We start from the raw sequence: 15,904 nt of genomic DNA on the forward strand, positions 1-15,904 counted from the left end.
GGAATACACTGGACACAAAACATCCAAATGGCCACCCAACCCTTGCGGGAGTCCCACCAATGCCAGCCAGCTCCCTGCTCAACAAGGCAGCACAATTCCTCAGGGGATCAGTTCTCTCTGGGACAGAGTTTGTATCGACTTTGAATCACATCTACCTCCCTGCCAGTCCCTCATCTGGTCTTAGTTCTGACCTCTGCGGCAAGAGGAAATAGGTTACTTTCTCCTCCACAAAGCAAACCATCAGACATGCAAACATTATTGTCCTTTGTCCTCACTTTCCCAGGAAAAATGGCATTCCCATGCATCCTCCCTCATACATCTTTTAAATAAACTAACTAACCAACTATGGATGTTTGGAAGGCATTAAAAGTCAAAAATATGTTTTGGTTGCCTTTTCACTAAGTCTGAACTGACAATTGTTCACGCCAAGAACCCAGTACACAGGTGACAAAGAAAGAGAATCTGTCATTTGCATTTTCATGCCGGAAACCAAACTTCACTTCATTTAATTAAATTCATATTTGCTGAGCAACGATATGGCACAAGAGATTATGGACGGTATTAAAGGGAGAAGATACTCACCTCCCTGAAACCTGATCCAGCCTTTTGGGAAATTATCAAATTTGAACAAAGGGAGACAAACTCAGCAACAATTATATACACACACACACTGAATGTTATTATGTTAAAAGAGAAAAGGAATGGGAAAAGGGTAATTTGAATTTATTTATTTTGAAAATTGTGTATTTTTATTAAACCACAAGTTTTCCAGTTAACTGGGAAACTGCTTCAAATTATATATGTAGCATATTGTTTCCAATAGCAAAAACTCATTATAAAGTACATTGCTATCCCATGCATTACTTGTTCTTCAGATCAAATCATGGGCCCTGAACACACAAATGATGACATAATACATTCGGAAACTCCTGGCAATATGGCAGACCAAGCTCATGTAGGAAGGCGGCCTGTTGCCACAAATACACAGAATTGCTGGATAGAAGATGATGAAAAAATACCATTTAGATACATAGCCTGGCTTTCAAGAAAAAAGAAAAAAAATCCCCAGAGGACAGAAGCAAAGCTGGAATGGTAAGTGGAAGCTGATAGTGGGTATCACTCCTACACGAAGAAGAGGATGGGGTTTTAATGCCTTCCCAGGCACAGGAGGCGTGGATCTCAAGCCTCAACAAAGCCAGATTTGTTTCTATTTGGAAAAAAATCCCCAGGACCTGAAAAAATTCTCCAGCTGCTGGGGGAGGAGGGTCTGGACAGTGACATTATGTGCTGGGCAAATGCTGGGAAGAGGCATGCTGTCTCCCAGACTGGACCTGGGTCTCTGCCAATGACGAGACACTGCCCTGATAAGCGCAACACTGAAATCAGCATGGCTGCTCTCGGCTCTGAAATAGTTCTGAGCGGAAAAAAGGCCGTGTTGCCGTGATAGCCTTAAGGCTTCGGGCAGAGGGATCGGGACGAGGGCAGTCATCAGCACAAAACATACAGTCCGAGGATGCTGGTAAACAGTGGGCTTGTGGGCAGGGCACGGAGATGTGCAGAGTCAGAGACAGAAAAGTCACAAAGAAAACATTCAGGTAAACCAGCATCTCCCATATCTCTGAGGTCCATATGGCCAGCCTGGCGGTACTTACGCGATCTCGCTTTCAGAATCCACAAACCCCATTTTTTCTGAGCCAGCTGGAAGAGGCAGCAAAGTTTTCCCCTTTGCCTGCTCAAGGAGAACCAGGAGGTCACATTGGAGGCTGTGGGCGTGTCGCTGGACATCCTGACAAACCACGTGGGGCCAGTCTAGGTGATTCTTCTCATTGGCCAGGATGGGGATGACAACCTGGAACAGATGTGGACAGAAAAGAAGTCGGGAAACTTCCGAAACCCTAAGGACTATTCTGGGAAAGGTCGAGAGAGCTACGTACGACCTTTCGCAGGTCCCGGTTCTGTAAGACCTAATTATTAACAACCAACATTACGTATTGCCTTCACATCTGGTAAAACCAAGAGGGCCTCGGATAGCCTTATCCACAAGTTTCTCTACCCACTCTGCTCCTGCAGGTAAGACCCCTCTTCCAGCAGCCCTGCTTATCAAGGGGACCAGGCACAGCTGCTGCTCACCCCCATGGAGTGGGCTTCAGTTCCTTGCCAGCCAGTGGAATATTTATGCAAGCCAATCCCATCTTCCCACAGGAACCACTGGGCACCACACCCTCTCGATAGCACAAAGCTTGCCTCCCACAGCCCTGGCCGTTTGCTCTGTTCCCACGTGCAACCCCTGTGTGGCCCTGCCTGGCACAGCACCCTCCTCTGGACTGTATCTGTGCCAATAACCTGTGGGCAGTCTCATCTGTCCAGTGTTGTATGTTCAGCCATCCCAGAACCCTTGGGCAAGAATCCCTTCCTCATCAACAGGGTGAATAGGAGGTGACTGAAACTGTCACAAAGGCCAAGAGGCAAAAAACAGGACAGATAAGCATGACCCTCTGTCTACAGGTGGTTTGAGAGGGCATTTTAAAGAAGTAAGCCAAGTTGAGGATCTTGAATCTTTCTACAGGGTGAATGTGAGTTGGTCGTGGCCACTGAATATTGTCCCTCTTCTCTTGGTATTCATCTCCAGGTTCAGAGGCAGACATAGGAACAAATCTGAGCCAATAAGTGTCAGGCCAAAGTCTCTCATCTGGACATTTTGAGGAAGAGAAGCTTTCTCTTTCTGTGAGTCTGGAACAATTTGTAGCCATCTTGCTACCATATGGAGCCTTCGAACAGGGTCAATATGGAGAAAAGAGAGTTTATAGATGGAGGAGAAACCAAGTCCTATAATATCATCCGAGCTCCTGAATCAGGTTGCTCTTGAACTTTCTGAGCTGATTTAAACGGAGGTTTCCGTCATTAGCAACTAAAAAAGCTGTAATTCATGCAACTCATCAGGAAACTCTGCCCCTCAAAAGCTCACAAGAAACGGAAAGGGAAAACTGGAAAGAAAAGCAGATGATCAGGTAATGCGATAAGGAGCTGCCAAGTGAATAGTAAGAAAACACGGACCTATACGGTTGCTTGCTTTCCGTATACAACCAATAAGTCCATGCGGTTATGAGACAGACGGTCTGCACCCAGCACATGAATCCAAGAGAATGATCCCTGTCTGGTCTGTCTGGATGCAAGCAATGAACTGAGAACTTACAACAGCAGGTGAACAGGGGGTGCCAAGAGATGAAGTGTCACAAATTGAGCTCCACTCACCTTCACGTTAAGAAAGGACACTTTGAACCCAGGGCAGGAGGCCTAACAGGGCAGAGGGGATGAACAAGAACTTTTCTAGGATCTAAATATCTATACCTTGTGTGTGTATCTCATATCCACTGTCCTCCCTAGAGTCTGGCATGTAGGAAGCACTCAACAGAGGTTCAGAGAATAACTGAATATATGCCATCTGAAGAAAAAGTGGTAGGTGGGCTTGGATGCATTTTGGAGGGCTTTCGGTGACAGAAAAATAATGAATATGAACTTTCTATGAAATGAATATTCTCAGTGAATATTTATCAAGAGTCTATTATGTGCAAAAAGATGAAGAGATGATAAACTAAAAAAAAAAAGAAAAGAAAAAAAGTCTACTACATGCTAGCACTGTTCTAGGTGCTGGGAAGGTACATCAGTGAACAAAAGAAAAACAGATGAAGATTCCTGACTTCATGAAGTTTATATTCTAGCGAAGAGACATCAATAAACCATAAGTTCTGTGGGAAAAAAATGAAGCAGGTGGGCTGGAAGTGCTGTAATCATAAATGGAATGATTGGTGCAGACTGCATGGAGAAGGTAACATTTGAACAAAGCCTGGGATAGGGAGAGTGTTGCGCAGATCCTTGGGGGAAGTGTATTCCAGATAGAAGGAACAGCCAGTGCAAAGGCCCTGAGGTGGGAGCATGCCTAGTGTGATCAAGGAGCAGTGTGGAGGTCACTGAAACTGGGACAGGATGGGCAAGAAGAGTAGGGGTGAGTAAAAGGGGTCAGATCTCATGCAGCCCTGCCTGTGGGATTTTGACTTTAACTTTGAGGAATGGAAATCACTACAGGGTTTTGAGCTAAGTAACGACATGGTCTGACATCTTTTTTACTAGGATCGCTCCAGTTGCTGTGTTGAGAATAGACTCTCAGGGGCAAAAGTGGAAAAAGAGATCGGTTAGCAAGTTATTGCTATAATACAGAAGAGAGTGGCTTGGCACAGGGTGGAGTAGAGGATAGTAAGAAATAGTCCGATTCTATATAAATTTTGAAGGCTCAGCCAAAATGACTTCTTAATGGGTTAGTCGCGGGGTGTGAGTAAAAAGGAGTCAGGGTGATGCCAAGGTTTGGGACTTGAGTGACAGGAAGAAGGGAGCTTCCATACCCGACATGGGGAAGAAAAAGGGTGGAGTAAATTCTCGTGGGAAGATTGGGAGTGTGTTCTCAGACACGTTAATCTACTGGACTTCTAAGTGGGGACACTGAATAGGCAGTCGGATTCGGTAGTTGGGAGCTCAGAGCAGAAAAGCCAGGAGATAACAAATTTGGTAAACGTCAGATGCAGATGGTTCATAAAACTCTGAACGGGAATGAGTGCCCCCCAAGGAACTGAGTATATAGAAAGAGGGGAAGATGTTCAAGGAATGAGCCCGAGGGCTTTCCAATGTTAGAAATTTGGCAAGAAGTGGGGGGTGGGGGGTACCATCTGCGGAAACAGAAGAAATAGCCATGGTGACAGGAGGAAACCAGGATTGGTGACCTGGAAGCCAAGTGAAGAAAGTGCTTCCAGGAGGACAGGGTCATCACGAGCTGTGCCAAAGGCTGCTCACAGCTCAAGCAGGAAAAAGACTGAAAAAGAACCACACGATTCAGACAAGCGGTGGTCACTGGCAATAATGACAACTCTTTTTATTTCCCATGCAATGTGGGGATAAAAGCTGGATGAGTGAGGAAAAGGACAGGACACATGGTCTAGACATTTTGCTATGGAGGGGACCACAGAAATGGATGATGGCTGGTGGGAGGAATGAGGATTCTGTTTGATGGGAATTATCTAGCGGAGGAGGAAAAAATAAGAATGCAGGAGAGAGGGGAGAATTACTGGAGTGACCTCCTCGAGGAGATGAGAATGGATGGGATTCAGAGTGAAAGTGGCAGTTCTAGTCTTAGGGTTGGCATCAGATGACAGCAGACAACCACAGGAGGGATGGCAGAGTATATGAGTACAGACGTTGGCAGATGGGTAAATATAAGCATTTGTGGAAATTTTATTCCATCATTTCCATTTTTTAAAAGCTAGGGAGAAGCAAAAGCATCAGAGAGCAAGGTTGATGGAAGAGATTTTGGACATGCGAGGGTAAAAAAAGAAAGTGTGCAATAGCGACCTGGAAGAGCAAGGAAATAATGGAACAGGAAGGATGGGATGCCAGCTGGGGAGCATGAAAGGCCTGCTAGATGCTTGGGGTTATGAATTGGAACCAACTGGTTTCTCTTTAGCCCCGTTTAGCTTCACTGAAGGCAGAGAGTTGGATTTCACCAGATTATGCTTTTGCCACACAAGACCCACAAAGCGAAAGAGAGGCGTGATGATGATGGAGCGCTCGAGGTAAGGATGCGGCTGTGTGTGGGGGAGCGACAGAGGGCAGGCAGCAGGGTCAATGGACGGAAGGTCCTAGCAGGGTCACAGGCTTGTTGTAGGGGGTTGCTGGGGGGAGTGGGCCGCAGAGACAGGAGTAGTGGTCAGAGACAAAGGTGCCTGGAATTGAAATGCGAGAGGTGGTTTGGTAATGCAAGGACTAGGAATGGCATGGAAAGGGGTGGTTAAAATATGAAGGGGGACGAGGTCACTGCAGGAGGAAGGTTCGAGGAGCCCAGAGGCCGGGTTAATGAAGGATCCCATATGTGTCTTTTGAAATAGCCACGTATTAAGACGGGAGCAATGCTCGGGGGAGAGTCACAGGGAGCGAGAGCCCAAACACGGGGACATGAGGGCAGCGCCATCAATTTATGACACAGCAACGGGGGGAGGTGGTGGCTTTGTCTAATAGCATGAGATTCACACTGGATGTTTTTCCGACACGAATCTAGAAGGTGCAGGGAGGAGCAAGGATGCCTGTCCCACCTCCAGGCTCAGAGGTAGAAGGGCTGAGTCTCTGGGGAGGGATGAGTTTGGGTTCCAGCCAGATGACAAGGAGCGGGGGTCAGAGAATTGAGGAAGCTTTAAAATGGGATGCAGAGTCACAGTAATGCTTGTCCTTTAGGGAAAGCCTAGGGCGAACGTAACAGCGGAGGACAAGCGGGACTCCACGCGGGAGCAATTCCTTTAGCCGTAACCCTTGTGCCTAGTTTCCCGTCTGAGCCTCGCTGGCTCTGCATCTTTGTAAGACGATGTTGCCTGGAGGCTGAGATACACATGACGGCCCCGCGCAAGGCTCTGCCTCCCAGGCGTGACCTTGAGAGGTATGATAAAAAGGTGCAGGGCAGAGAACAAGAGCTGTCCTGTCGGAGGTTTACCCTGTGACCAGACCTACGCGGACGGTTGCGAGAACGATGGCTTCGGGTACCGAGAAGTTAGCAATGGCCACCGCCCCCCGTCCCCCTCCCCCCTTTAAGTACAAAAGAAGCCTGAGGTCCACCCCGGGGAAGCTGGTTTTGCCGGGCCACCCTCCAGGGACGCCCACACGCTCTGTCCCACGTGTCCGGATACGTTACTTTAAATTCTGCGACCAGCCTGCGAGGAGCTTCCATCCTGACAGAGGCGAGCTCACACCGCCCTGCGGAACCTGGCGGAACCAGGACCGGAACCCCGGGTCCGCCAGACACTAAATCCCCTGTGCTCCTGTCACGGGGAAGACCACCCCCGCTTTTACCGAAAAGCAACCTACGGCCTCCCTTTCCTGGGCCCCGACGACCCAGTCATCTACAGCCCACAGCTGAACGTGCTGACGGGGAGCGAAAGCAGAGGTAAGGAGGCAAAACCCCAGAACCTGCTCCAACCGGAAAGGGTCAAGATGGCGGCTAGCCAGGCACGGCGCAGAGGCCTCGCGCCGCGCGAGGAGAGGCGCTCTGGACGCACGCACGCACGCACGCACGCACGCACGCACGCGCGGAGGCTCTGCGCATGCCCGCTCCGCCCTTGCCGTTCACCCTCTTCTGTGCAAGACACCCCCTCTCCCCACCTGGGGAGCACGCGGCATCTTCAGGGCGGGAGTTCAGCCTTGTCCCTTCGTTGATGAAAGAATGAAGTTTCTGCTCTGCTGAACCTGGTTTCCTTCCCTTGGCACCGCGCAAGGGAAGGACCCAGTTGGGGGTCCACCCGACTGGACACCTGATTGGAAAGGGTGGGTGACATTCCCTCTCCAAAACCCCAAACTTCAAAACAGCATCCAGGCTCCAGAGCTCTAGGAAAAGGAACCTGGCAGCAGGGAATGAAGGGTCTGGGAGGAGGAAGAAAGGGAGCAGGAGGGCTGGTCACTAAATTCTGTCACTTCTTTCTTGGAAACATTTCGTGGATGCATTTGTCTTTGACCTTGTGCTGGTGTGATGGGACAAAAACAAAGTTAAAGTTGATAGCTTCGGGATATTTTGGGTTGAATGCCGCTTTGCGGGAAGGTGTGAGGACCAGGAATCACGCAGCCAGGGGCTGATCCTTGGGTGGGCGGGGAAGAGGGGCTCAGGGGACGATGACGACGGAGGTGAGCAGGTCCTAAAGAGGCTGGATCAGCTTCAGGGTGTGTGGAAGAAACAGATGGGACAGGTGGTTGCATGGCCCAAGGACTGCTGTTGGAGGTTTTGAGAAATGCAAGTAAAGGCCGCGAGGTATTTTAAAAATAAGTCATTTTATTTAGATTTTTAAAAGAGATAACACCTTTACGTGGTGCAAAATGTTAAAGTACAAAAGCTTGACAGTAGAAAATAAGTCTTCTACCTACCCCTGTACCTCCCTGAGTCATCCAGTTCCTTGGGCCTATGGATTACTCTGTAAATGAATGCTTTTTCTCCCTCCCTCCTTTCTCTTTTTAGCAGAAATACTCTACATACAATTATGCACCTTGAAAAAAAAAATGTTATCTTAAATTGCAGCATTATCCACAATAGCCAAGAGGTGAAAGGGACCTAAATGTCCATCCATGAATGAATGGATAAAGAAAATGTGGTGTATATACATACAATGGGATACTAATCAGCCTTAAAAAGGAAGGAAATTCTGTCACATGCTACCTTGAGAATGAGCCTCTTTGAGGACATTCTGCTGAGTGAAATAAGCCAGTCACAAAAAGGCCAATACTTCATGATTCCACTTATATGAGGTACCTAGAGTGGTCAAGTTCCTAGACACAGAGAGTATTATAGAATGTGGCTGCCAGGGGCTGAGGGGGAGGGGCGGGAGTTATTCAGTGAGTGTAGATTCTCAGCCATGCAGGATGGGTGGGTTCTGAGGATTGGTCCCACAGTGATGTGCATGAGGTTGACAGTATTGTACTCTACACTTGAAAATTCTTGGGAGAGTGAATTTCATGTGGTTTTTTTTTTTGCCACAATAAAAAGAAAATTATCTGAAGGACTGTCACATACCAATCATTCCTTTTAATTATAGATGGACCTTAATTCGCTCACCCAGTCCCCTATGGATGAACATTCAGTTTTATTTCCAATCTCTTTCAACACACCAATGAAAATTCTTGAACGGTTAAGAGTCTGAAGTATTTTAAAAATACTTCTGCATGTTGGACTGCATTTCCTTGGCCATGACGACACTCTGAGATGGACCTGCTGTCCTCTACATACGCTAGGTGTAGGTCCATCTCTGAACCTTTGTTCAGTCTGTTCCCCAGACCTTGAAAGTTACCCTGCTCTCTATTTATCCTAATCTTTTTCCTTGTTCAGGAGCCAGTTCAGCACTGGAGGTGAAGCAGGGCTCTCAGACCACATGCATATGTCTGTCCTCTGAACCCAACAGCACTTTTTTTTTCCATATCAATAAACCTTTTTTTAATTCTGTAAATTAAAATCTATTCACCTATTTTGCATTCTATTTATCTCTTCTTTTTTTAATTTTTTTAAAAAAGTTTTTTTGAGATATAGTTGATTTATAGAGTTGTTAGTTTCATGTATACAGCAAAGTGATTCAGTTATATGTATGTGTGAGAGTGTATGTGTGTGTATATATATATTCTTTTTTAGATTCTTTTCCATTATAGGTTATTACAAGATATTAAGTATAGTTCCCTGTGCTATACAGTAGGTCCTTGTTGTTTATTTATTTCATATATATAGTAGTGTGTATCTGTTAATCCCAAACTCCTAATTTCTCCCTCCCCCCCTTTCCCCTTTGGTAACCATAAGTTTGTTTTCAAGCACTTCTTCCTATCGTCACCGTTCATAAGGGAATTTGATCCAAGCTTGGATTCCTGAAGGGATGGTGTTCAGACAACACACAGCAGTAAAGCCATTCTCTTCTTAAAATATTGAAATACTTCCATATCTACGGAGAAACTTGGCTTCCCTGGGTCCCCTAGGGCTCCTCTGTCACCCTAGACCCTTCTCTGGAACTCCCTCTCCCCATAGTTTCCTAGTAAAGCAACCAAAGGCCTAACACCTGAGGTCGCAGGGAGCCTCCAGGACCCGGTTCCAGCACTGTGGCCAACTTTACGTAGGCTCTGTCTCCACCTCAGTCACACGAGCTTTGAATATTTTATATATATGATGAGTTTCACGGGTGGGATCTCGTCTTTGTTTCTTCCATGTTCCCCACAACACCTATCACAGGGAACATCACACATCAAGCCTGCAGAAGCGGACACACTCAACTTCCAGGGAGATTTATTCCCATTCCAGAGGGGTCTAAATGTCCCAAGAATCTCTCCCAGGCACCCCTGCACTATGGAGGCATCTGCTGTGGTGCCACCAAAGCATTTCATAATCCATGTCCTGGGAGGCCTTCCTTCCCACGCCCCAGGCAGGCCCCTCCAAACGCTTGCTGGACACGTCCAGCTGGATGCCCCACCTTCTCACCTGGGCACAGGGTGACCTCTGGTTCATGAATGACATGACCATCAAAACCAAGCCACCTCTTCTTTTTAACCCTTCTCCATAAGTAACTAGTGTTGATAGCCTTTCACCTCCCTCACCTCACCGACCCATAGGAAATGCCCCCTGGTCCTCCACTCTGGGTCTTTTGCAATACCAGCTTACGGGCGGGGGGGGGGGGGGGGGGGGGGGGGGAGGGGGAGGGGGGTTCACAGATAGGGCCTCAGAAAGAGGTTCAGGACCCAGGCCCTCTTCAGACTCTAGCCTCCCCTTGACTTTGGCCTGAACCCAGACCAGGAATGAAGCAAGCCCCCACTGACGTCCTGACTCTGACCCGGCCGCTGCTCAGATTTCCCCCCAGCTCCTATTTCACGGCTCGCCCCCACATATCCCAGAGGGCAGTCCATCCTGGGTCCCAGTTACCCGCCATCTCGGCCCCTGCAAATGCGACCCCGCTCCATCCCATTTTACTCGCACCTCCTGGGACTGAACTCAGCTCGGGCCCATCCTTCCACGGCCCCGCCCTCCCCGCCCACGGCCCCGCCCACGGCCCCGCCCTCCCCTCCACGGCCCCGCCCCGCCCTCTGGCCCCGCCCCCTCCCTCCCCTCCCCTTCCCCCCCGGCAGCAGACACGGGGCCGCGGACCCACCCTCACCTCGGAGAAGAGCGCGGACAGATGCTCCAGCGGCGCAGTGGGCAGCTCCCCGCACAGCACTGCTCCGCGGAGGCTGTCGGGCGCCGGCGGCTCGGGCCCGGTGCGCAGGAAAAAAAGCCCCTTGGCGCGAGGCGGGCCGGCCTCGGGTCCCGCGTCCAGCCCCGGGCGCAGCGCCAGGCCCCCGGGCCCGGGCCGCACCACCAGCAGAGGCCACGGCCCCTCGGCGGCCCCGCGGCCCAGGAAGGCGTGCAGCAGCTGCCCCGCCTCGGCCGAGGCCGCGCAGCGCTCCCAGGCGCCCGCAGCCGGCCGCAGGCTCCGAGCCACATGGGCCCCCAGGAGTCGCAGCCGCCGGTCGGCGCCGGGCTTGCTGTCCGCGTTCTCCTCAGCCGACGCGGCCCGCTCCTCAGCGCTTGGCATCGCGCGCGGACCTGGCGGCGGCGGTTTCCCGGGCGACGGGGACGCGGCCGGGACGCCCTCCTCCGCTCCCCTCCTATTGGACGCTTGACTCCCGTTCCCACCCCACTCCGGTCCAATAAGGTAGGAGAGGCACGGCTGAGGAAGGGGCGGGGTCGCGTCGCTGTTGCTAGGAAACCAGCCGAGGCTCCGGTTTCGCTTCTAAGCTAGTGGATTGGAGGTGCTCCTGGGTGACTGTCCAGGGCGCTGCTTATATGATGGAAGCAAGATCAAGGATATAAATGCTGTTAAGGAGCCTGCTGGCTAGGGTCACATTAAATTCTTTAGGGGTCTCCAGACGCTGACAGGATTCTGGTTCTCCCACCTACTCTCAAAATGTGTAATTCAAAGTTATAAACAATGTCAAATCACAACATAGATGTAAGGGAATTCAATCAAGTTTTTATTTCTTTTCCATGATAACTGAAGTATTTTATAATAATGCTTATGTGGCTACCGAGCATTTAGAATGTGCTGTGCTACCTGGGAGCTGGATTTTTCATTTTAGTTAAGTTTAATCAATTTAAAATTAGTCACATGTGGCTTGTAGCTGTCATATTAGACAGCGAAGCTTCACAATTTTAATATCAATTATAAAAAAAATAGTTTTACTGACCTGCTTTGTTCATGCCTTAAGTGTGTGCTTCATCTGACAAATGGGGGCTAAAACTCAGAGATCACTGATTTCCATGAGTGTGGCTGCAATCAGTTCTTAAATGCTGCAAAGTACTATTCAATATGTAGGATATTCAGAGTCTCCCCATCCTGCCCTATGTCTGGATCTTGTCTTAAAAAGGGGTTAATGTGAAGCACCTTTCCTGACCTCAGAAATTAGCATTTGTCACCTGCTGAGTCCTTGGCCATGATCAGGATATAAATAACTTGGCCCTTTGCATGCGTGTAAGGTGCAAATGGGACAAGGAAAGGGACAACCTGGGCAGCAGGAGGCCTGCAGATCTGAAATGAGTTTTCTCTACCCTACCACCTTGATTTTAGTCACCAATCAGAGATTGCAATTTCTGGGTAAAAAGAACATTTATAATGGGCTTCAGAGGAATGTTAACAGCACAAGCACTTATTAAAGGAAGCTTGGCTAATAAGTGCCCTCAGGAAAGGCCAGTAGCTGGAAGGTAAAATGATTGATTTAATAATAACTGGGGCACAGGACATGCTGTGATGAAGAGTGTCCACCTTACAACATGAATCTTTATGTTTATAGGGAGTGTTTTGCTAGTGCTGGATTAAACAGGAGGTAGGCCGACTGTGAGTAAAGGGACAAAGCAGAGGCACTAAAACAATTTTTAAGATGGATTTGATAGTTGACATTTCAGAAAAAAGCATCAGGGAAAAGCAGAAATGTTGGGGGCTTCTTACATACAGTTTTGCAGTTTTATTTTGCATATAGGAAGGCATCCTTATTGTTTTAGTGCTTGGGGATTCCAGATGTGTCAATTCTGCTCATGTTTTGTGTATAGAGTGAATTCAGGGCCATTAAGTTCCTAAAAACTCTTCAAATAAAGTTTCTGCCACCCCCACCGTGACCTATTTGCCCTTTATCCTCTTTGTCCCTTTGCCCCAGTATACAAAAAAAAAAAAAAAAAAAAAACCACAGGAGACTGTGGAGATGACTTAAAGGCTCCTGGACACTAGCAATGGCAGCTTTTGCTTTTTATCTCCAACACCACACGTTAATTTCCATTTTAGAAAGAGATTTTGGGGTGGAGGGGGATCTATGTGGGACTTATTGAAAACAACTGACATTGTCTTTCTATTGTGTAATTATGGTATGAAAGATAAAAGTTACAAGTGTATTAGTTATCTATTGCTGTGCAACAAATTACCTCAAAAGATAGCAGCTTAAGATAGCAATAGACATTTATTATCTCACATAGTTTATAATGGATCAGGAATATGGGAGCAGTTTAGCTGGGTGGTTCTGCCTCCAGAGGTCTCATAATGTTTCAGACAAGGTGTCATCAGGGGCTACATCATCTGAAAATTTGACTGGGGCTGGAGGAACCACTTCCAAGGTGGCTTATTCACGTGGCTGGAGAGTTAGTGCTGACTGTCAGCAGGGGGCTTGTTTCTCAGAACGTGGAGCTCTCCACTGGATGCTTGAATGTCTTCATAACACCCTGTCTACCAACCCCTAGACCAGGTGATCTGAGAGCAAGACAAGCCCCAATGTCTCTTATGACCTAGCTTTGGAGGTCACACTGTCATTTCTGCAAAAATCCCATTAGTTACAGAGGTTCACCCTATTCATTGTGAAAGAGAACTACATAAGGATGGGAATACCAGGGAAGAATCATTGGGTGCTCTCTGAGAGGCTGGCTATTACAAAAGGAAGATACTGAATTTGTGTTATTGTTCAGAAGAAATAATTGCCATGTTTTTCTTAAATTAGAAACCTGAACTTGCTTCCATGAGCATTGCATCTTGTATATCAGATTTTTTGCTTGAAATGGCTAGGCACAAGTCCTGTTCGACACTTTTAAATCACGATCTCTTTAAATTCTGGATAGTCATCATTGAAAAGATGTGTTCACGCAAGCGAGTACTGCAAAATTTAAAGCTTTTTACAGTTATTCAAAAGTGAACAGTTGACATTATATTTACAGTATCTAATAGCTCTTCCTTTCTTCCCTGACAAATGTTATGTTGAGATTTCTTGTGATACTGCTAGTGGATATTGAATCTAAATCAACCTTTTTGTATCAAATATTTGAAAATAATGATGAAGTTTTAATTCAAAGAACATGCATGCATTGTTGGAATGGTCTCCTCTCAGCCATCTTGAATACCCTAAGTGAAGATGTCAGACACTCATGGGCAGATATATTGGGTACATGCATAGAAGGAGAGTCCGGGCTGCTTGGGGCTCCGTCCAGGAGATACCTATAAGAATATTGATAGTTACATTGTGCAAAATAGCAAAATTATGGGAAACAAAGCAAGTGTTCATCCATGATAGAAAGGATAAATAAGTTGTGGTGTATACTATTCGTAGAGTAAAATATTATGCAGCAGTGAAAATGAATGGGCTATAACTGCATGCATCAACAGGGTGACTCTCAAAAGCATAATATTGAACAAAAAAGGCAAGTTACAGATGAGTACATTAAAGTCTATTTATTAGAAGTTTCAAACCAAATGAAACAAAGAATATATTTTTTTCAGACAGATATACATATATAGTCATCTAGAGAAAAGGAAGGGGTGATTATCACAAAATTCAGACTTTGATCCCTTCTTGTTGGGGACAAAGAGGCATGGGATGGTGAGGAACACACAGGAGCTTTTATGTTCCTGGTAATATTTTATTCCTTAACCTAGCTTATGCATTTTCATTTTATCATCCTTCTTAAACTGTACATATATATTCTGTACTTCTTTGTATGTATGATATACTTACAATTACAGAAAATAAAAAAGAATGTGTCATTTCTTATACTCTGAGTGTTGTGGGGCAGTTCATTTCAGCTACTGGGAATAAATGCTAATAATTCATTAGATTTCTAAAATTACACATCAAATATCTTTTAAATGTCAATTGATCAATTTTACAAATTTTATAATTAGGTCTATTACTGATGACTTCTTTCTCATCAGCCCTATCTTACTTTACTTCTTGGCTCTGTTCAGCTCAGGAGATTCCAGATTCACTAGTTTCTTAGCTTCCATGACAAGAATCCTCCTCTCAGCCACTTCCTCTTATTCTCTGACTACTCTCTTTTTGCCCATCCCGTCCATGTAGGTGTTGCTCAGGCATTTCTCAGAGCTTCTGGCCCTCTCACTTTAAAATCTCTCCTTGTATGAACTTACTCATCCAAGGCAGCAATTCTTTCCTTTATGCTAATAGCCCCCAGATCCATATCTCCAGCCCAGAACTAGAGAGGTATAACATTTGAGGGTGATACCTGTGTTCTTCTCAAAGCGCTATAGAAATTGTTCCACTGTTTTCTTTTTTTTTTTTTTTTTAATTAATTTATTTATTTTTTTGGGGGGTACACCAGGTTCAATCATCCGTTTTTATACACATATCCCCATCTTCCCTCCCTTCCTTGACGCCCCCCCCAAGCCCCCCCCACCCTCCCCGCCCCAGTCCTCAAAGGCATCTTCCATCCTCGAGTTGGACTCCCTTTGTTATACAACAACTTCCCACTGACTATTTTACAGTTGGTAGTTTATATATGTCTGTGTTACTCTCTCGCTTCGTCTCAGTTTCCCCTTCACCCCCGGCCCCCTCCCATACCTCGAGTTCTCTAGTCCATTCTCTGTATCTGCATCCTTGTTCTGGTCACTGAGTCCAACAGTACCATTTTTAGATTCCGTATATGTGAGTTAGCATACAATATTTGTCCTTCTCTTTCTGACTTACTTCACTCTGTATGACAGACTGTAGTTCTATCCACCTCATTACATATAGCTCCATCTCATCCCTTTTTATAGCTGAGTAATATTCCATTGTATATATATGCCACATCTTCTGTATCCATTCATTTGTTGATGGGCATTTAGGTTGCTTCCATGTTCTGGCTATTGTAAATAGTGCTGCAATAAACATTATGGTACAAGTTTCTTTTGGGATTATGGTTTTCTTTGGGTATATGCCCAGGAGTGGGATTACTGGGTCATATGGTAGTTCTATTTGTAGTTTTTTAAGGAACCTCCAAATTGTTTTCCATAGTGGCTGTACCAATTTACAGTCCCACCAACAGTGCAGGAGAGTTCCTTTTTCTCCACACCCTCTC

General features: G+C 46.7%; 1 protein-coding gene across 1 annotated transcript in view; it reads right to left on the reverse strand.

Moving 5' to 3' along the window:
* The window catches only part of DNAH9 (dynein axonemal heavy chain 9), a 294,962-nt gene extending 283,848 nt beyond the window's left edge, over positions 1-11,114 (reverse strand). The window contains exons 1-2 of the mRNA XM_057716515.1: positions 10,698-11,114; positions 1,653-1,849 (exon numbers count right to left, since the gene is read on the reverse strand). Of these exons, the coding sequence (XP_057572498.1) occupies positions 1,653-1,849; positions 10,698-11,114 (614 nt within the window). The remainder of the gene's footprint in view (positions 1-1,652; positions 1,850-10,697) is intronic.
* Between the last annotated feature and the right edge of the window lie 4,790 nt (positions 11,115-15,904).

The sequence above is a fragment of the Hippopotamus amphibius genome, chromosome 17 (assembly GCF_030028045.1).
Source record: "Hippopotamus amphibius kiboko isolate mHipAmp2 chromosome 17, mHipAmp2.hap2, whole genome shotgun sequence".
Lineage (NCBI taxonomy): Eukaryota > Metazoa > Chordata > Mammalia > Artiodactyla > Hippopotamidae > Hippopotamus > Hippopotamus amphibius.